This window comes from Erpetoichthys calabaricus, chromosome 11, assembly GCF_900747795.2.
Source record: "Erpetoichthys calabaricus chromosome 11, fErpCal1.3, whole genome shotgun sequence".
In the NCBI taxonomy this organism is placed as follows: domain Eukaryota; kingdom Metazoa; phylum Chordata; class Cladistia; order Polypteriformes; family Polypteridae; genus Erpetoichthys; species Erpetoichthys calabaricus.
The window spans coordinates 202,501-226,134 of NC_041404.2; the positions used below are offsets into that span (position 1 = coordinate 202,501).

The window sequence follows — 23,634 nt, forward strand, 5'->3', positions numbered from 1 at the left end:
CGTCACAGGACTACTTAAGCAATCAGGAGGGAATAGCCAGGGGAGAAAGGAGGAGACCATTTTTTCATAACCACGGATCAACTTACCTGCTGTCTTTTCACATCGCGCTTTTACAATAGTTTGTTTTTCATTCCGCCGGACTGTCTTCCATCCCTCATCTGCAATGACCCCGGGGTCGGATCGTCATCCACCACGCACCGAGGAATCACAGTGAGGTTGCTCCAATTGCCGGGAAAATCAAACAACTCACTTATCGCTAGTTCAGTCATCCGTATTCAGGACAGTTTTTATAACCGGACTCAAATTCACAATCATTCATTCCGTATATCATTCATTGTTGCTATTTGTTGTTTGTTATATGTTACAGGGGCAAGGGAGGGTTTGTTATATTTATATATGGTGGTGTCTCGTTGTTGCTGTGGTGGAGGGATATTTATATATGTATATATTTCTATTTTTCATTTGTCTTGTTGTTTCATTTAATACAATTAATCAGTTTAATTTTACATACCTGCTTTTCTGTTGTGCTTATATTTACACCGTCGATTGTGGGGAAAAGTTTAATTTGTTAGAGGTACGGCTTGATAGTTAGATTCAAACTCAGTAAATTATCTAGGCCACAGGTCTTGGAGGTGTAGCTGCCGGCTGGGTAAGGGGTCGGCCGTTACAAAGTATATAACATATATTTATATATATATATATCCATCCATCCATCCATTTTCCAACCCGCTGAATCCGAACACAGGGTCACGGGGGTCTGCTGGAGCCAATCCCAGCCAACACAGGGCACAAGGCAGGAAACAATCCTGGGCAGGGTGCCAACCCACCGCAGGACACACACAAACACACCCACACACCAAGCACACACTAGGGCCAATTTAGAATCGCCAATCCACCTAACCTGCATGTCTTTGGAATGTGGGAGGAAACCGGAGCGCCCGGAGGAAACCCACACAGACACGGGGAGAACATGCAAACTCCACGCAGGGAGGACCCGGGAATCGAACCCAGGTCCCCAGATCTCCCAACTGCGAGGCAGCAGCGCTACCCACTGCGTCACCGTGCCGCCCCTATATATATATATATAAATATATATTTTTTTCACACATGTGCGCTTAGGAGACAGTCACTAAGCCCGAAGGTGAGTGAAACATCATGAGATAAGGGGTTGATATGCGAAAACGATGCCTCTCTCTCTTTACTCCCGGCAGAAAGAAAGAAGAAAAATAAATCAGTTTGGATGAACTCTAAAAATGGCCACCTGATGACGTCACATCCGGCTCCACCTGATGACTTCACTCAGCTTGCCACATCACTTCCGGTCCATCCTTGATGACGTCACTTCCGCCCCTTAGATTCGATGTCATCTCCTGGCAACTCACTTCCTGCTTCCATTTTGTTTGTTACTGTATAAAAATGCCATCTTACTGTACAACGGCTGTCAATACTTACCGTTTTGATCATCGAAAAGTCTTTTTTGTCTTTCTTTGTCCATTTGCCCACTCAGGGCCGTATAGATTTAAAAAAAAAATTTTAATAACTTAACCAAAACAGAGGTTTCACAGTATCGATGCAGTGGCTTCAGCGGTCAATGTCTTGTTACCATCACCTCTGATCTCGATGGCTGACGACGAATTGTATGCTGCTGCCAATCTTCTCATTGAACGCTATAGCACTGACATTTCACTGCCGTTTTCTACTCAGTTGTTGTCATTTCGAGATATTTTCAATCCATCCTGTCAACTAAGTCAACTGTTTTCAAAGTAGCGGAACTGTTTCTGATAGATCACTGTGCACTGTTGTCTAATTTCAATGACATTTGCACAGCATACATGTTACTGCTAACCATACCAGTGACTGTTGCTGCATGTGAACGATCGGAAAACTCATCAAAAATTATCTCAGAAGCACCATGTCACAAGGCAGACTTAGTGGCTTGGCTGTACTCTCAATTGAAAACAAGCAAGACAGACAAGTTGACGTGTCAAACATTGTTGAAACTTTTGTGCAACAGTAGGCATTAAAGCAAGTATTTTAAGTTACTAGTGATATTATAAGTAATATGATTTGTGACTTGCTAGTCAGTTCCATTTTTGTAAGCTTTAACAGTTTAGCATATCTGTAATCTGTCTTATTGTGTACCTTAGTATGGCTCACTGTGCATTAGTGTCACTACTGTGAGGATTTGTGAGATTGACCACTTTATGATGTCCATTTTCTCAAAACTTGTGTAAAACAGGTCAGTTGTGCACTAGTATCTTGTCAGCTGGTGTTGTTGTTTAATTTTTTTACAAATTGAAATTGCTTCATTTTATAGCACAGAACAGTTTCTACTTTCTAGTTTATGTTATATTTTAATCATCTCCTTCACAAATTTGTCTTGGAAAAGTAAGCAGGTCCATATTTTACATATATTTATGTACTACTACTACTACTAACCACACCTCCCACATTTCATTCCCACAATTTATTAAATTTTTGCTAACTTACAGTCGCTGTAATAAAGCGATTAAAAGACTTATTACAAATTCCATTTAGAGAGGTGGTTTGTTTGACACCAGCATGTGATCCAATAGTGACACAGTCATAGACGCCACTGTCCAGCCACCCCCTAGGATCTAGTTGCAAATAAATTACTAACAGTTATGCTAGACATGAGGGGCCCACCTCAAGACGCTGCACAGGGGCCTTCATATATATACACCACTGTATATATACTGCACAAAAAAATTAAAGGAACACTTTTTAATCAGAGTATTGCATCAAGTCAATGAAACTTCTGGGATATTGATCTGGTTAGTTAAGTAGGAGAGGTGGTTGTTAATCAGTTTCAGCTGCTTTGGTGCACTAGAGGGGCAACAATGAGACAACCCCCAAAGCAGGAATGGTTTAACAGGAGGAGGCCACTGACATTTTTCCCTCCTTATATTTTCAGACTGTTTTTTCACTAGTTTATTTCACTAGAATTGCATTTGCCATAGAATACCAGAATTGGCAGGTCCACCACTGGCAGCCTGTGCTTTTCATAGATGAGAGCAGGTTCACCCTGAGCACATGTGATAGACATGAAAGAGTCTGGAGAAGCCATGGAGAACATTATGCTGCCTGTAACATCGTTCAGCATGACCGGTTTGGTGGTGAGTCAGTGATATCCATGGAGGGACGCACAGACCTCTACAGGCTAGACAACAGCACCTTGACTGCCATTAGGTATTGGGATGATATTCTTGGACCCACTGTCAGACCCTATGCTGGTGCAGTCAGTCCTGGATTCCTCCTGGTGCACTGCAATGCCCAGCCTCATGTTGCGAGACTATGCAAGAAGTTTCCAGGACAATGAAGGAATTTGATACCATTGACTGGCCCCCATGCTCGTCTGACCTAAATCCAATAGAACACCTCTGGGACATTATGTTTTGGTCCATCCGACACTGCCAGGTTGAACCTCAGACTGTCCAGGAGCTCAGTGATGCAGTGGTCCAGATCTGGGAGGAGATCCCCCAGGACACCATTCGACAAGCACTTGGGGGCCATACAAACTACTGAGTACGATCTGCAGTTTCTGTAATGAAATTTCAGCAAAATGGACTAGCCTGCTGCATCATTATTTCACTTTGATTTTCGGGGTGTCTTGAATTCAGCCCTCTGTAGGTTGATAATTTTCATTTCCATCAAACGATGTGGCATCCTTTCGTTCCTAACACATTACCAAGTCCATATCAGTATAGATATCCAGCATGATTTTTTCCCATTGAGATCTAATGTGTTTTCAAAGTGTTCCTTTATTTTTTTGAGCAGTTTATATACAGTAAGTTTGTGTGTGTTCCCAAGCATGAGAAATTCCTGCCTGAAGATCTGTGACATTATGCCAGCTTCTTCCTGATCCTTCCACTCTAGGGAAGATAAAAGGAAGCCATCTAATTTCAATCAGTAGTCATCTTAAAGAGCACATCTGCATTTACCTCAGAGCTATTTCTACATGAGAGGAACCAGCCTTCTTTTTGTGCCATGCTTTTCATTTGAACTCTGTGTTTTCCACCATTAAACAGAGATTTTCCATTTGGAACTCCAGCTATTTTCAAGCCTTAACTTTGTTTACTTAATCACATATACTTAACATGTTTCAGATACAACCATCAACAGTCTATTACGGGTAACAGACTTTTACTTTTTTCCTCAGGGGAGAAAGCTTTATTATAAAAGACCAAGATTTTAAGAAAATGCTACTGCTTCATTCAATAATTTTGACAATCATGCAATCTCATATCCCGAATACACAAAGTTGACTTCACTTCAGAGAAAGAGGAAGAGATAGACCTTTATACATTAAAAAATGTCAGATTTTAGAGAACCGAAATCATTTACCTTTACATATTTACCAGATATGTTTTTTCCAGACTTTAATCACTATGTAATAAACTGTATGTACTGTATGGTTCATCCCCACTTTATTATTATTTACCTAACACACAGAACACAGAAATAACAATTACACCAAGTGCCAATAAAAAAACTGACCAGGTTTTGGACACACTGGATCAACATTGGACTGGGCATCAGTCAATTGAAGGATATATTTCATAAAAAGAACCACAATCAAATCTGATTGCACCTCTGCACTTAAATGCGAAACAACATGTCATTTCTAAGCCTTCAGCAATTGTAAGTGGAATAACAACAGCACTCATGCCCACCTCGGATTGTAAAAAGCATGTCTGTGAAAGAATTAATAGTTTGGGTATCCTTTGTACATCATATTAGTGTGATGGGATTCAATTTATTTGAGATGTATATTCTTAAAACTTTCCACTTGTGTAACATAAATAACAGATAGTATATCCATGCCCACTGGTCACCAATAGTATACTTCTTCTGAACCTGACATCAGCTGTAGGGTTTTGTCATTCCCTAACCTGTAAATTCGGGGTGTACTCATGACCACATTCCTTCAAAGCTCTATGTTCTTGTCATTCTGAAAAATACATGGCCACATGGACTGATTTTTTTTTTCTCCCTGTTACTGACTAACACCAGATGATGGTTACATGTCTATTAATATTATGTATTTTTATGCGCCAGCTAGTTATGAAAAATAGAATCTATATCTCTCAGAAGACATAATGGCCATAGCCCAGATCCTTGAGGGCCAACACTTTCGACCTCTTTGCATGTGTTTAATTCTGCTCTTCTCTATACTCTTTGCTTCCTGTCTCCTTTGTGATCCTGTAGGTCACTAGCCAGTAGACTCACATGCCCCATGACCCTCCAGATGTTAGCAGCAAGAACTAGTCTTCAAATTTAGAATTCTCTTTGTTGATTCACAAATACATGAAATTTACAGCTAAAATTACCCAAACCAAGTAATACAACACAAGGGGAGTTATCTAAAAGGAATGTTTTATTATTCAGACTGTAAATGAGCACTGTGTGTGAGCACTGGTACAGTGCACAATTAGACACCATCTATAGATAATAAAATGGAAACCCTGAGGAGAGGCGAAAGCTGACCTGCACTTGAGATCTGAGCAGTTCTACTGAAGGCAACTGCACTCGCAAGACAATTTTATTTGCTATAAATGTAATTTATTGTCAATGCACAAAAGGGGAAAAATGGAAAAAAAGTTCTTGAACAAGAATCCTTAACAAGGTAATGACAGAGAACAGAAGCCATTCTGAAGCAAAGCAATAAACACAGCCTACACCTACTTATTATGTCTTTCAGTAGAATAACGTAAATTACCGTGAGGCAAAGGGTAATGTTTATGGGACTTTTAGTGAATAGATAACATTTAATTGTAAGAATGGGTGTAGGAAAAGATGAATATGAATTTTAAAACTATGCAGATAAACATAGTAGCACTTTTCCAACATAAATGAACACACAAAGGTATTCCATATCACCATCTCTCATGATTACAAAGTTAATTTCCTGTCCATGAGCAAGAAAGTAATGCAATTACATTTAACTGGTTAACAACCTCATATAACAATTTTTCTGTGTAGTGGATTCAAAACAATTATTCATCCTCTGTGCAAAAAGTGTACCTTTAAATCACTTATTTGTTAGCTGGGTTTGAACTCTTCCATTCAGAAGAGTTAAATAAGTATTTAAAATTGCCTCAAGGGTACAGAATTAGTAGTGTCAGTCAATTCTTCACTTGACAATGTATTTCTCACTGTGAAGACAATCTTAAAACAATTTACATAAATGATGCAAAAGGACCTTCAGCATTCTCTGCTTTGGCAAAGACTTCAAACCGTGACTCACTGCTAGGCAAATATGGAACCTGAATAAGAAATATTATCGTTTGAAGAATATTGTCTTTGCCTTCAATCAAAATGGTCACCTCCTTGCACATTTGAAGTGATGAAATGCGATAAGATTTGACAAATAGGTCAAACGTTATAATCCTCTCAGTCTAAGTATAAGTAAAAATGCCATAGAAAATGTTGAGTATCAAAGGCATTGCTGTCCATTTCCAATCTCTGTGTTCTTCTGAAATCAAGTCTATTACTGTAAGCAGACACGTATGACTGGCCTTTTCAAATTCCATTCATATAACATCATTAACAAGTTCATATCTGACTCTGCTGCAGGGACTGGGATCTTAAAAAAATAATACATAACTAAAATTAGTTCCTAAAAAATTTTTAATAGCTCAGAAAAGCATACATAAAGCTCTGAACTCTAAAGTCATTTGTTGCATGCTTCATTGGTGGTTTTAATAGTGCACCTAACTGAGCATAACTTGACAGCAAAAGTTTCAGTATGAAAGTGCATGGCAATCTCAGATTTTAATCCCAGGAGAACAAGGAATGGAGATATAAGGGAGATGGAGATATATACAGTATATATACCAGTCTATCTAAGACAATTAACAATTTTTTTGTAACAGATCTGAGCAGAAAACGTAGGCTGGAATGGTGACATTGACAGGTGACCCTTCTCTCAAGCTTATCACAAAGGAAACAGACAGAAAAAGAAGGTTTGTGGTCTTTTCAAGCTAAACGTGTAGGATGTGAGAAGGAATAGATTTATGTAAATATTAAAATATATTATGAATAGAATAGGTTAAACCTAATCTTACAATGCAGAATAAACATAATGTAAGAAACACAAAATTCAAAAGATGAATTTTCTATTGCTAAAAAATTACTGTTATTTTTATCAAATATTGCAAAAAATAAAACACCTTACAAACTAAATAAGACTTAGCTTGAGGATACCATATGCTGCCAAAGCGCATCTGTTTCATAGTAATATTAGGCAGCTTTGTCAAGACACGTTGTTTAAAAGACAGACGCCGCCACGTATACAGAAAAAGGGACCTGTTATAATTAACTTTACGTTTTTTTTTAGTAGTACTCAATGTACAAGCTGAAGCTAGAATGGGAAGAGCCCTTGCCACGTTGCAGGCTTTTTTCTCTCTAAATTCCTATCCAGATGTTTTGTGTTTTTGCAAGTTCCAGTAGCAAGGCATTATCTATCTATTTCTGATAAGTCCAACTGAGCATTGTTCTCTTTCTTGGAAACATAAAAAAAGTGACATAGCAAATACATATCAATTAATAAATATGTTATTCAATATAAAACAAAAAGAGGACAGATTAAAAAAATGGTATCTTACAGTGTGCTTTAAATCCTGTAAGGAAACAACTATGGACTTTAATGAGTCTATTCATTTTTTTTTTTTTTTGCATCTTTACATGGTCAGTTCAATTTCCTTTAGATACTATGAGTAAATATATATTTTCAGTATGCATTATTAAGTATGTAATGTTATGAACATGCAGTAATTAGCAATGCTGTCTGTCTCACAGCTCCTAAACTGGCCCTGAAAGTAAAAATGGGCATCTCTGTGAGTATGTCCTGTGATGGATTGGCACACCATGTAGGACTGGTTGATGTCTTTCACTTAGTACTGCTATGAAAGGTCTGAAGTTCCCCATATTTTTTTAAGGAAAAAGTGTAACTACATAATGTGAGAATATATTTTATTTTCTTCAGCTATTAAAATGAAGCCTGAGAAATATACAAAAATTTAGCAACTGTGTTTAATTGCAATTCAAACAAATATTCAAGGGTGGCGCAGTGGTAGCACTGCTGCCTTGCAGTAAGGAGACCTGGGTTCGCTTCCCGGGTCCTCCCTGCGTGTAATTTGCATGTTCTCCCCATGTCTGCATGAGTTTCCTCCGGGTGCTCCGGTTTCCTCTCACAGTCCAAAGACATGCAGGTTAGGTGCATTGGCGATCCTAAATTGTCCCTAGTGTGTGTGGGTGTGTGTGTGTGTGCCCTGCGGTGGGCTGGCACCCTGCCTGGGGTTTGTTCCTGCCTTGTGCCCTGTGCTGGCTGGGATTGGCTCCAGCAGACCCCCGTGACCCTGTGCTAGGATATAGCAGGTTGGAAAACGACTGACTGACTAACAGTAGCTGTAAGCATCTGCAAGATTTATCTGCCTATGAAAACTTACATATATACATATATTTAGAGCATACTGAAGGTTACATTTGCATATTACAAACTGACTTAGTAGACATATTTTGAGAAATCTGGGGTATAAATAAGATTTAGTGTTCTATAGAAAATAAATGTCTAGAGGTAACATTGAGTGTAAAAGCATGAAAGTTATAAATGCTGTAATTGCAATATAATTGTAAATAAAGGTCTGCATGAAGGTCTCTTACAATCTACAAATATCTATCTATTTTGTAGTGCTTTTTCTATCTATCTATCTATCTATCTATCTATCTATCTATCTATCTATCTATCTATCTATCTATCTATCTATCTATCTATCTATCTATCTATCTATCTATCTATCTATCTATCTATCTATCTATCTATCTATCTAATAATAAATTACCCAGTGTCAAAATAACACTTGAAGCACATGAAAAGCAATGTTTCTATGAATGCATTTTAAGTGTCACTTTAAAATTATGAGTGTTAATTTGACACTAGCGATTTTGTGATCTTTCCAAATTTTTCCTTATACATTTAAAATATATTCATAGCACAGCTTAACTCACCTCATTTGTGGTCTTAACACATGTGATTTCAATTAATCTTTTTCATTACATATGAAAATGTAAATATGCTCTACATGTCACTTAACTTGTCAGTGATATCATTGTAGAAATAGAAAAACAGGCATATTCGTACTATATATATATCTGGATGGTAGTCACTGTGCAAGGCACTATAGGCATTATAAGTGTTGTTGGGTTAATTAGCTATGCCCAATTTTATGTAGTTGTTTATAGTTTTTGTCAAGTCTATTTCATATGCATGCCATACTATATAATCTGTCTATCTTTTATATAGTACCTTTCATATCAATTTACACTTTATACAGTGTGTTTCATAACTGTCTATGTATCATCGTACTTTATTTACTGCTCTGAAAAAGCATTTTTCAAAACACAACATTTTAATAATGCTCTCTAATCCAGCAGGTGTATGGTTTATCTTTATTGAAAACTGACTGCCTTCATTACAATTGCATTCCAATCACTTTTTCTGCTTTGGTTTTTCCAGTAAATGTGAACTATTATTTTATCTCTTCTTAATTTTTGAAAAGAATTGCTTTTGCAACATAGTCTTTCTAAATTGTACCTGACAGTGTTATTGTATGAGAAGCAGGAATCACAGCAAGTGTGTTTTCAATGTGAAAATGTTGGGAGGGCAACAAGGTGTACATTGGGGAGAACTAATAAATGGCAAATATTGTGTTAAACTAATGTATCTCCTTTTAAAATGAGTGGGTCCACACACAGTAGGGAAATGGCAACCATTGTTGCCATACAACTCCAGACACATAGTTGCAACTGCAATTCTAATCATTGTCTGTGTGGACTTTGCAAGCTCTCCAATGTCTGGATAGATTTTCTCTTGTTTCTTTCCATATTTCAAAAACATGCAGAGTTACTGAATTGGTTTTGTATGACTGATTGTTTAAGTATGACATTCATTGTCTTCTGAGATGAACTGGCACCCCCAAGGTTGGTGGCTACCTTGTACTAAGTGGAGCTGGGACAGACTCTAGAATGTAGTCATAAAATACATGAAGGGATGAGTTCAGTGAATGGGTGGCTGGCTGGCAGCATGGATGTATGCAGGTGAGTATTTGGCATGTCTTATGACAGACTAGATTTTCATTCAGAGCGAATTACTGACCTGTGCTCAGTGCTGCTTTGAGAGGCTCAGAGCTCCCAGTGACTCTGTAAGGAAAGAATTAAGTTCAGAAAATAAGAAAAGGTATTTGTATTACTTAAAACCAAGGGCATGACTAATATCAAAGGCAGCCCAATAACTCAGTAGTTATCACTGTACCTTCATAGCACCAAAGACTTGGGTTTAATTCCCAGATGCATGCTTGAGAAGTTTCTGCATTCTTTACCATTGGGCGTGGGACTTTGCCAGTTTCCCACTGTGTCCTTTATTTGTATTATTAGAGACTCAGGATTATAATGAGAGATAGTGTGTGTGTGTGTGTGTGTGACAGAGAGAGTGAGAGTACCCTAGGATGGTCTAGAACCCACTTCGGGGTTTGTTCCTGCTTTACGCTAGATGATACTGGACAAATGTCTGGCTGCAAGTGAATATAAAAGAAGAAAAGAATTCAGAAAAAGAATGGATAGATGGATGCCTTTGGTCACTTGTGGCTTGTTTCATGTGTAATACCTTGCAAAATGTTGATACTGTAAAAGGATTTTATATATATATATATATATATATATATATATATATGTGTGTGTGTGTGTGTGTATATATACTGTATATATATATGTATGTATGTGTATATATATATATATATATATATATATATATATATATATATATATATATATATATATATATATATATATATGTAATATATATATATAGCAAAATAACTTTGAAAATGCTTTACAAATAACAAAGATTGTAATCATTCCACCGAAACAACCCAACTAAAGCTATTCTGCGAAATAAAACTAAGTCGCCGAGTCGACTTCTCATGCCTGAATTCGAAGTGTTGGCGTTGCAGAGATTTAGCTTTTGACAAACTAAACGGCTAAACTATAGACAGCCTACCAGAGGACTCCGAGGGGGGCCGTGGGATAAACCAGACCCTGCCCACCCTCACTCGCTGACTTCTTTCCTCCAAACTTCACCAACAGTCAGATTGTCCTGGTCTGTGAGACAGCCTGCAGCTTCAGTGCTCGTCGGAACTGAGGTATGGACACTTTGAAAGAAACTTTTACTGTGCGTTACCAGAAAGAGTAGCTTACACTTATGTTATGTTATACTGCTCCCAGTTCTGGAGGCCACGGCTAAACTGTGTGGCTTACATTTAGAAGGCTTCTTATTTGTGCGTCTATTTTTAGTTAGTGATAGCTCCGTGATCTACGTGCGTGCATCTATCTATCTATCTATCTATCTATCTATCTATCTATCTATCTATCTATCTATCTATCTATCTATCTATCTATCTATCTATCTATCTATCTATCTATCTATCTATCTATCTATCTGTCTGTGGTGCCTTTATATTTATTTGTTCTGTAGCGCTTTTTAAATCTAGGGTATTACAGCAAACACTATTATTGTTTATCTTTTGTATCAGTTTATTTAAGATATGCGCATCCTCTGTTTTTTAGTTTTTATTAGTACCTCCTGCTTTCAATATAAAAGCAACTAATTTACCCATACGAGCATTATAAGTTTTCAGAGCCCGTATCATTAAACAGTTTCTTTATATGGAAATAAATAAATACATAATAAGAATGCATTGGCTACAGAGCAAAAAGAAAAAGACAGTCCGCTTCAAGGAAGAAACAGTTTGGAGTAAAGAACGATTTGACCTGAAATAGCCTTGAAGTGTTAAACTATTAAAGGTCTTTACTTCGGCTAGAAAGCAGGTAATAAAGCAGCTCTTGCTGCTGGTGGGAGGCCAGCGATGGTTGGGCACACATTAAGTAAGAGTGAGTAACGGGTTCACCTTCTCTAGGCGATCCTGAGGCTCTGGGTCATCGATTTTGCTATCAACATTGCATCTTTGATTCAAACACTCAGCTCAACGCGACAGGAAAGTTGAAAATCCGCTGCACTGATTCCAGATCCCATAATGCATACCGTAACAATTCTTTGCCACATCGGCAGAAGGGTGGGGGCAGGGGACCGGCTAGGGTAGCGCTTTTGTTTAAACTCCTCCCCGTTACCCGAATCCAATGGAATGTCTGTTGCCATGGCAGCTGCTCGTACTTGTTATGATGTATAAGGCTTCGCAGATGCCTGACTTTTGGACGAACTTTTTTTTTTTGCTGTTACAAATCTTAAAAGGAGAATAACGCATCACGCTTTTATTTGTGTTTAAATGGAGAGCTGTAATCTGCAAAGATTACTGTACAATCATACGCAAGTTAAAGTTGTTAGATTTTCTTAAAAGTTGTATTACTTTGCAAGTCTGATTACTTTTATTATGAAAGTTTTCTTTTCAATTTGAAATTGTTGTACAAACAATGTTATTAATATATTTGTAAATAACAATCTTAGCTTTTGCTACGAACAAGTGCAAAATCCCATGCTTTTTCTGTTTTTTTACATTGTATTGTATTCATTTTATCTGTTATTCTACCATGAATAATACATCTAACAATAAATGTAACAATAATTATATTGGTATACTTGCCAGGATTTAACAATGTTGTGAAGGAACAAATAAACTATGCCCTGGCACCATCAGGTTTACATGCTTACTGATCATTGTCAGTGTGAAAGTGGCTTCTTCTTTTTTTTTTGTTTATTTGTTTTGTTTTGTTTTTTTCTCCACGTCCTCTAGTTTTAAGCTTATAGCCCAACATTGTCTTTCTCAGATGGTAGTTTTGAGCTGGCCTGGTGTGAGTAAGCACAAGTGCTGAAGTGAGTGTGGTGACGTGTAATAGATTGGTGCCTTGTCCAAAGATGGTTCCTGTCTTGTACCTGATGCTGTTACGATGGGCTTTAGCTATCATTCAGTTGGTTATTATAAAGTATATTATGAAAATTCAGAAGAGTGGGGAAAACCTATAGAGTGTTACCTTGTAACTTAAGAAATGTTATCACAACACCAGTAATATGTATACTCTATATTAAATAATAATTTACAGCAATTAGCAATTAGTGCAATGATTAAAAAGGCTTGCCAATAGTTATTCAACCACCATCTGTCGATTAGTTTTAATACGCCAATTTCAAATTAAAATCAAGGTGTCTGTTTTTTAAGTATATGATATGACTTTTGGTGAAGTAAACAGAGAGCTGATCCAAAACAGCACTTGTCTAACTAGCCTGAGAACGCTAGTCCTCTTACCTTATTTGCTTGTAGTTCATCTCAGGGTATCTCTGCTGCCTTCCAAAGTGATTTTTCTAGCACTCCTTTCTGACTTCACTGTCACCTGGACTCTCCCTGGGGGACAAGTTTGAAATCTTTAGGAGTGTCAAATAACCAGAATCTACAAATCTAATGAAGCTGTTGCCCCTTTGGCACTTAAAGCTTATAAGCTTCCTATTCATTGTGTTGCACACGTGGAAAAGCAGGTCATTGCATGTTTGGAGGGGGATATTGCATCTTAATATTGATTTCCCAGAAAAATGGCCCAGCCTGATCCAAGCCATGCATATTTGTCTCTGTAACTTCCTTGTCACCTTGGACCCCAAGACTTTGCTGGCACTCTGCTGCATGATGTACACATGAATGAAAACCAATAGGTTTTGTTCTGTGGATTTTTACTTTGGCCACAATACACTGGTGTTTTTAAATTAGCGTTTTATGACAATCACGGGGAATATAGCATCTGACCATCTTAACAAGAGATATTCCTGATGACTTGCATGTCTTATTTTAATGCTTTTAGAAATTACTCTTTAAACACAGTATAGTGATACAATAATGACTTGATTTGTAATTTCATTTTTAGCTATGAGCTTAAACATTCTCCCAACCTCTAGCTCTACCTCTATGAGCTTAAAACTGAGCATCAGCAAGACATGCTTCTGCCAAAAGAAGTTCCAAAATTTTAATACCAGGGCCATTTTCACATCATTTTAAATCAGTGTTTTGGTTTGAGAACATTGTTCACTCTCTCAGTAAGAGTGTTATAGAGGAATCTTTTAATTGTCCTAGGTAGCTCATTATAAGTGGTATTCAGTATATTAATTAACATAATTGCTAAGTTAAAAAAATTATGTGGTGTAATGATTTAGGTTTGAACTATTATGTACTAAAACCAGGCTTAATATTTTAGTTGAAATTCAATAAAAATGTACAGTACATGTGTTTTGCAGGAAAAATGTACTTAACCTGCATAATCCTCTCAAATGGGAGTGAGAGCTGTAGCTGATCCCTTCAGTATCACGTTGATCATTTTAGCACAGCCAAATCCATGTTTTTACTCTCTATCTTTCTTTATAACATTATCCATATTTTGGTTACACATTTTATTTACCCAGAGAGCTATTTTATTTAAGTTTCCATTTTTATTTGGACCCATAGGCGGACACTTCAGGATCCAAATTAAATACAGACATTTACGGAAATAAGTCTAGCTCGGAAGTGCAGAGCAAAATATACATAATGTTGATTTTTTTTTTCTTCATTTTGCAAACACTTTGAATGAGGCACAGAGACAGCTTCTTGTGAGATGGCAAAACGTCATATTTGAGAGTTTCTGCCCAGGTCCATGGTATTTTTCCACAGGGTTTCATCAAAGAGACAAGCCTAGCTGACTTTGGCTGTGGAAGGTGTCTGTTTTGCTTCAACTTCCAATGAAAATAAGAAATGAGTGGAAAGGACAGCCTGTTCTGTACACACCTGTATAGCCAAGACACACATCTAAATCAGAAAGGCTGACTCAGTAGTCAAAGGTGCAAATAGAGATGCTGTTTAGCTACCTGCTCTTAAAAAAATTCATATTTATCCACAAACTAATATATTACCTAACTCACAGACTTACATAATAGCATTACAGGAATATTTTAACCTATGAAAATCAGAATCATCTGTGCAAATGTATTAAAATCTGTAAAAAAATCTCTGCTAAAAACAACAATAATAATAATGATGTTATTTACAGTTATTATATGGTTATAGTAATATTTATTATTATTGTCTATAGTTATTTCAGACCACTCCAGAGGAGTCAATTGTGTGGTCTCTTCACTTTTCAGTTTGTTAGAGAGCCATTCATGCTAAACCTTTAATATTGCTTAGTATTACTCCCTGAGGTAGAACTTGTTTCTGTCCATCAACTCATTCAGCCATCCCTCCATCCAGGTAATGAACCCATTTAATCCAATGTTAGGATCGATGACATAAGGCACAAGGCCACGTCCATCTCTGGATGATTCCTGAGCCCATTTCTGGCTTCCACACTTATTCTTTCCAGACCATTTTATAGGTTGATGGGGTAATTATTGTCAGACATGCAAAGTATAGTGAATTTCTTACTAGAATGTGCTAATCAATCAACCTCAAGTCAAAAAGTCTGTTTTCCATACCTGAAAAACCTCATAACATATTTGTCATAGAAGTATATTTCTGCCTTATAATGGAGAGCCATTCCATCCTTACATCCAGATGCAAACCATCCTTAACTTCTGGGAAACGTTCTAGAAGTTGGTTAATTTAGCTTACAGATTTTTGTGCCGTGCAAGGAACCTCTAGTACGTGGAGAAAAAAAATAAAAACATGAATTGTGGCAGAACCTTCATACTCCATATGGAGTATGACCAGGCTAAGAATCGAGCTCAAATGCCTGTGCCACCATGTCACCATGAACAATTTTATTATGAAACTTTTTACACAGTTCATTAAAAACCCATATCTTGTAAAGAGGAATTTAAAAAAACTCAGTTTATAATTCTTTTTACTTCAAATGGATTTTTGGAACACCTGGCATGATGGGTAATAGGGAAGGAACACATTATTTTAAGATACAACCACCCACCCAGTCTTTATCATCACCACGTTAAAACTGTTGTGTACATGTCAGAGCACATTTCACAGCAATGGTGGAGATGGCAAAAGCCAATTTCAAAAACCTGGGAACTAATTTAGTGGCAGATTTTGATCAAAGAATTAATAAAGTTAATCTTAATTTTAAATGCAAGACCTACAAAAAAGATATATTTTCTGTTTAGGACATTTCAGTTAGGATTTATTCTAATGTGTTTTGAACCTTTATATGCACATTTACTGTTTCTGTTACCTGTTTACTAAACATTCCTTCAGAGTCAAAGGCCAATAGTAAAATATACTTTAATTCCATAAAATAGATAAGTAACCTAAGTACAGTATTCTTATTTACAATGTGTAGTGTGTTGGTCCTAAACACTTGTATAAATTTTATTACATCCAAATGTAAAGTGTTACGATTTTAATAAGTATGTAGATGTTTAATTTAAACTGATAATTATGTATTGGCCCTGTAACTCGGTGCTATTGTGTGCAGTGACCTTCTAGCATTTGGTCCAGATATGCTTCCTTCATCTTGTCAGATGAACAGGGCACATCATAAACCATTTTAGCATTGGTGAGCTGGTTTTATTGCATGCTAATATTTTCTCCCAAATCAGGTTTCATGACTTATCTCTGTGAAAATAAAGCACGACAACACATCTGATTTCATTTTCTCCCAGGCATCCCGTCTTTTATAATATATATCTTATCATCATTTTGATTAAATGAGTTATGAACACGTCCTGGAAGTTTAAATGAGCTAAAGTTACTAAATAAGCTTAGAAGAAATAGATACCAAATTTTGTTTAGATAAACGTTTTAAGTGTTGCATGTGTATAAATAATATTTTTTGGTTATACTCACTTTGAAATAAAAACAACTGCTTTCTTATTGGAAATTTTAGGAAATTATTTACTATGCTTAGGACCATTGATTATGGAAGAGCCATAACCCTTCTCACCTTTGCCTTCTTTTTCTGCTGATTGACCTGCCTCACGAAATGCTTGCCATTTGCATGGGTGACGAGAAGGTATATATAATTAAACAGCTTCTAAAATAAGCATATTGTAAAAAGTATTCTTTAAAAATTATATAGCTTACACTAGCTTAGCTAGTTCAGAGTCATAGAGTGCTGGTGTCCATGGTGAGAACTAGCCCTGGATTTGGGCCACTCGGGCACTGAAAACCACACTCACCAATGTGGGGCAAAGTTTTGAGTTACCAAACATTCATATTATTTAGATGTGGAAGAGAATCTGGAAAAAAACACCCACTATATCACAAGGAGAACGTGCCAACTCAGGCTGGGATTTAAAACTGGAAAATATGAGCTGTGCAGCAGGAGCACTAACCACAGTACCACACAAGAAAACATCACACAATGATTTTTCCATAAATTAAATATGCTTCCATAATTTCTGTCATGTGTAGCAAAAAAATAAATAAATAAATAAATAATATGTTTCACAATTAAACTTACTAAACTAAGGCTTACTAAATTAAAGAAGGAGGTGCACACATTTCAACCATCTATCATCAGCCGCAAAACAGGAAACAAACACTGAGAAACCAAATAATAATAATAATTCTTGACATTGATATAGCCACATTCATGCTTACACCATCACATATGCAAGCTTGTCTTTAGTATAGAGGAGGAAGGTGAAATTGCCATATGGACATGGGAAGATCATGCATATATGCTTCTCAGAGTTCATGGCTGGAGCTTGAAGTTCATGTTTCTACAAGGCAACAACACTTATAAGTTTAACAGCACCTGTCTTTATGTGTAAGAAAAATCACAAAGCATAACAGAAAAAGAAGTTGCTGTAAGTGTTTAAATTTGAGTCTGTACAATAAATTGTTTAAATGATACTACAAAGATAATTCAACTGAGCAGAACCTGGCACACCTCTCGGGTGGTGCTAAATAAGTGAGCAGCTACAGAGAACTACGCAGAATTTTGAATGGCACAGTATGTGATGTAAAGGGGGAAGAAAAATTGTGCACAATAGTGAATTGTTGCAACACTTGTCTCATATTTCACCCTTATCTTTATCTGCCCTGTGTGAATTCCCTTCTGCAATGCTGTATATCTCATATATGTGGGCTCTCCTCTTAAAGTCATAGACGTTATGCATAGTTGCTGTGCAATTTTTGAATAAAAGAGTCAATTATACCCAACAAATTCATTTCTTTCTGCTTTCGCTGATGTCCATAGTGACAATTGCTGAGGGCAGCTCTTTCTATATTCCTTTAAACAAAGACCCATTCTTCAACAAAAGCTTTTTGAAATAAGATAGTTTATGGGGTGTCGTATTGAAGAATTCCGGGAAGAAGTCATGTATTGATACAAATTGATGTGCATGACTGACGTTTAGGTTAAGGAAACAAAAATGTGGTCAACCAGAAAAGAGTTTATTACCAAAAGACCTGGGGGACACAATACCAGTATTGATCCTCTTGGAGAGATTAAATTAAAATTACTCTAAAAAATACTTACATCTGAAGCAAAGCAAACTTTAATTTCTGCAAACAATAAATAAGTAAATAAATACATTTGCACATTAAGTGTAAGTTTAGAAAAAATGGCAACACTTTAGAGGAGGAGATACCCAAGTGTATCTTTTAGTTGATCACAGCTATGTAAAAAGACTTTAACAAAGGCTTGGTTTGTGTTACATGGCAATAAATGTCAAAAGGCTGCACTATAGGAAGCCTTTCAATCCCTCTTAAAAAGACCTCAAGTCATTGCTGAGTCATCAAGACAATGAAAAGAAGTGAAAAGAAGCAGTCCTCCCAACTGATACTCTGAAAGAAACTACGGCACTATGTGAAATGAAGATTGTTTACAATGCATAAAAATAGTCGGTCAGAAATTTCAGTTGTCTTCCTTCCGTGATGGCCTTCAGTGTAGTAGCGCATGAGGCAAGCATATTTGAGGAACCCTGCATGGGTAGACTTTAAGTGCAGGAATTCTGAACCATGTGTGAATCCTGAACAAAGCAAATATTTATCCAAGTCAAGGGGTGTTTGTCTTTAGAACAGAATTGCAAATTGTATGAAGCAGCTAAAGAGTTTTAGCCTGAGAAGTAAAGAATGTTGTGCAGGCTGGCTTGTTTTTTCAACATTATTTTAGGGAAAGTTGCAAACTTATGCTGCTTGGCTTGTTAATATCAATGAGTGACAACAAACAGTTGTGTTTGATGCTGCCGATCTGCTTTAATTATTTCTTCCTGGTACTTAATGGATATGTGAAGGTCTGTGATATGGTTTGCCTATATAATATTGTACATATATATATATAGTATATGGAATCTCAATATATTGTATTAAGACTATACTCTGTAGTATGCAGAACATGATATTTTCTCTTAAAGTTAACCTACGCTGTGCTCATCAACTGCTGATGGTATTATTACAGTTTATTTATAAATATGTTTTCTTGGTTATATTTAAATGTCATTCCATTCAGTGCCCAATCCTGCTTTGTACCTAATACTGCATGAATAGTTTCTGCCTTGTTAATTATGAATTGTGTTGAGTAGAATCCAATAACGGATGAATTACTAGGTTTTATTACATTTCAATAAACAGTCTTTGTTTTGTCTTCTTTGTTTTCAAATAATTTATGTCAAGTGTAGGGTAAATATATAAGTTGTCTCTTCATTATTATCTACTTCATGATGGGTTATAGATCATTTCCAAATATCTTTTTCCATTCACTGCCAAAAAGTCTTTGAATCACTCTCATCCCTGACTATACCAAATACCAGATTTTTTAATTTTCCTGCATAGTTGTTCTTTTTTTCTGAGACACACAGTAGTAATCGTTGATTGTAACATGATATAACAATAAAAAAAATTCTGAAAACCTCTTAAAACAAATTAGAAATAGCAGGGCTGGCAGCATTTCGGTGTAAGGCAGGAATCAGCATCAGATGGGGTGTCAGTCCATTGCAGCGTCCACTAACACATTTACACCCCAACACTCATACAGGGCCAGTTGAGAATTTGTAATCAACCTGACACATCTTTGGAAAATGTCAGAATGAAATCTGACTACCCCGAGAAAAATCCACACACAAACATGAAGAACATGCAGATGGCATGCAGGCCACAACCTGATGGAGAATTCAAACCATGGACACCAGATCCATGAGGCAGCAGTGCTAGGCGCTGTACTAACATGCCACCTAATTCCTGATTGTAACATTATATAAATGTAATTAAAATAGTGCTTATGAATTGAGTAAAAACTGGTCCACTATAATTGTGAGTTTGTTTGTGCTTAAAACTTTCAGTTTACATAGCTCTTGTTATGTCTTCATCCTGGGCTTTGATATGTTGTGACTTTAATATATTACTCTCCTGTGTAGGTTCTGGAATAATGATTCAGTGATTAGCACCATTACCTTGCACTGTTTGGAACCTGTGTGGGGCTTGCATGTTCTCCTTGTGTGTGTGTGTGTGTGTGTGTGTGCGTGTGTGTGTGTGTGTGTGTGTGTGTGTGTGTGTGCAGGTCTCTTTAGAAACACTGGTTTCCATGGATGAAAAGTTAACTGTTGAATTTAAAATGGCCTGCAGAAGGGTGTGTATGATTCTCCTGTACTGTCCTGTCTCCCATGCACAGTTACCTCCAGCCTTGTTCTTGTGGTTGCCAGAATAGGCCCAAGATCCCCATAATTCTGTAATGAAGCAGGTTCTTTAAATTACTTATCCAACTGTGCATCTTAGATATAGAAATGGCTATTAAGTGTCATTGTTAATTTGAAGCTTTTCTCAGTTATTTGCACGTGGTAGCACAGTGTCTAATACGGATCCATTGAAGCTCCAGTGACCTGGGTTACAATTTCAGCTTGGTCATTGTCAGTGTGGAGTTTTCACAAACTTTTCCTCAGGAATTCTAGGTGTTTAATGACATGCAGGTTGATTCTTGACTAACGCTGTGAGCGAATGTGTCTACATGCATGAGTTTGTTCAGTCATCACTGATGTCACAACATGACATACGGTAGGTTGTGACGTTCAGTTGGTTCTGTTGGTTGGCTCCTTGAAACCTAGTAATGGAACAGGCAGGTTCATAAAATGGATCAACAAGTGCATGAATTGAATTCTCTGTGAATGAAAATGAAGTATACATACTGTGAAAGAAACAAAAATCAATAGTCAAATAAAAGGGGTTTAATGTTTATTTATTATATCCCAAAGATATTGTAGGTTAGTAATTGATCTGATAAATGAGGATTTGTGCATTAGTGTTCCCTGCAACAAAGTGGCCTCCTGTCTAGGACAGGTCGTCAAACAACCTAGTAATAGGAAAGGGGGTTTAAAAATCAGATGAATGGATGGATACAATTAAAAATTGTATTTGGGTAGCACACTGAACATGGTGAACACAGTGAGATTGCTAGCAGAATATGACATGCTAAAAAGGCTAGAGTCTGCCTGCTGCCAATTAATGTTGTTTTTTGTTTTTATTTTTTATGGAACATGCCTGTCCATTGGACGTATTGGTCACATAAGTAAAATGGCATGCCTTGCATCACAGGCCATTTTCACAGCAATTCATCTATGCTGCCTGTCAACCACAGGTTTCTTCAGCTGTCCTTTAAAAATAGAATTTAGGAAAAGTGACCCAAAGCATGACTTTTCCATCATCATCCTGCACTATAAATAAGGTTTGCGGTTCAGGTTGTAGTTCATTAAGAAATTCCTGAGAAAGTATGGAGGTTTTGAAAAGCATATACTGTAAAGTTTTTCTATAAACAATTAAAGTAATGTCAAACAACACTTCTCTGCCAGCATAAGAATCCTTATGTGGGAAAAGTGATTTGTGAGACAGATGGCTGGAACTGTTTCTCCAAGTCAGAGCACAACCCACATTCAGCTGTTTAATGTGAATGACTCATTAAAGAAAAATGTCTCCATTACTACTGGGGAGTAAAAAAATGCCTTTTTCCTTTCTAGGTTAAGGATCAATAATGAAGGTCTGGATTATCTTCCTGCTCTGCCTGGCTGGGAAGGCCTTGGCTGCCCCTGTGAGTATTGTTCAATTCAGATTATAATTTTGTACAATCCCAGAATTCCCACAGTCCAATGACATGCAGGTTAGGTGGACTGGCGATTCTAAATTGGCCCTAGTGTGTGCTTGGTGTGTGGGTGTGTTTGTGTGTGTCCTGCGGTGGGTTGGCACCCTGCCCGGGATTGGTTCCAGCCTTGTGCCCTGTGTTGGCTGGGATTGGCTCCAGCAGACCCCCGTGACCCTGTGTTTATATTCAGCAGGTTGGATAATGGATGGATGGATGGACAATCCCAGAATTTATTTGCTGTTAAATTATTTCAGAATTCAAACTTTATTTATCAGTAGTCCTTGTCCTTGATAAATGTATGGATGGCTAATTCATATTATACCATGATAGATGGTTACCCTATCTTGCTGCTGGGATTGGCCACTGCTTACAATGACCCTGACTCTGATGAAGGGGATTGTGTAATGGATGGGCTGATGAGTAATGCTTGGAAAATGCACATTTTAGATGTTTGAACTGCCTAGAATATATTTTTCAGGGACAATTTGGAGCCATCATTATTTGGGTGATGCTGGAAACCATTTGAGCAGAGTGAGAATGACACTTAATTATGAAAGAAAAAAATGTTCTTAATTATTTATAAAGATTAAACATTTCCTAAGAAAAAATCAGTTCAGGCTGGTGACTAATGTGGTGGACTGTAAGGCTGCTGTCTTACTAAACTTGTTACTAAACTTGTCGGAGATCTGGTATGAATGCATTTGTACCAGCACAATTTATAAGAAGAATGGCACTTGATAAAGCTATAAATTATATTATAAAATAATAAGTAACTGTAATGGCTTCACTTCTGTCTCTGCTAGCACATAAAACATTTTAAAATATTATTATGGATATTTAGTAGGACAGGGTAAGTTATACTTACAAAACCTACAGTAAGTGTACAGTACAAGCCCTTATTTTTGTTTTTAAATTTCATAAATGATATATTTGTTATACAGCAATAACCAGTACGACAGCCATTATCTGGATTTATTTTTGTTGGACCAGTAAGCTTAACTTGCATCATGGGTAAACTCATAGAAGCAATTATTAAGGAAAAGATCAAGCATCACATGGCATGAACAGATGTGTTTGTAAATGGTCAGCATGGATTCAGACAGGAGAGGTTGTGATTCACTAATATGCTGTAATTCTGTGAGGAAACAACAAAAGCATACAACCAGGGAGGTGCCAATGATATTACTTATCTGGATTTTCAGAACCCTTTTGATAAGGTAACTTGTGAGAGGTTAATCATTAAATTAAAAGAAGTGGGAATTCAAGTTGCAGTGTGTGGGTGGGAACAAAATTGGCTTAAATGCCAGGCATGATGGGTTTTGGTTAGAGGACCTTTTTTAGAATTAGGACATGTGGACAGTGGTGTACCTCAAGGATCAGTGGTGGGGCCTCTTCTTTTTTTAATAAATATCAATGATCTGTCTACAGTCTAAAGAATATAAAAATACAAGCTGGTTCATTCAGTTTGAAGATGATACTAAACTAGGTGAAATGGAAATCAGCCAAATCATTGCATACGGATTTCAGTCTTGGGCAGATCTGTGGCAGTTAAAATTTATTGCA

The 23,634-nt window shown here is 36.9% G+C and overlaps 1 protein-coding gene across 2 annotated transcripts in view; it reads left to right on the forward strand.

The window, feature by feature from the left end:
• The first annotated feature begins 11,054 nt into the window (after nt 1-11,054).
• The window catches only part of sparc (secreted protein, acidic, cysteine-rich (osteonectin)), a 31,055-nt gene continuing 18,475 nt past the window's right edge, over nt 11,055-23,634 (forward strand). For both annotated transcript variants that reach the window (XM_028812628.2, XM_051934127.1), the window contains exons 1-2: nt 11,055-11,219; nt 21,950-22,020. In XM_028812628.2, coding sequence (XP_028668461.1) covers nt 21,964-22,020 — 57 coding nt within the window. In that variant the 5' untranslated portion in view covers nt 11,055-11,219; nt 21,950-21,963. The remainder of the gene's footprint in view (nt 11,220-21,949; nt 22,021-23,634) is intronic.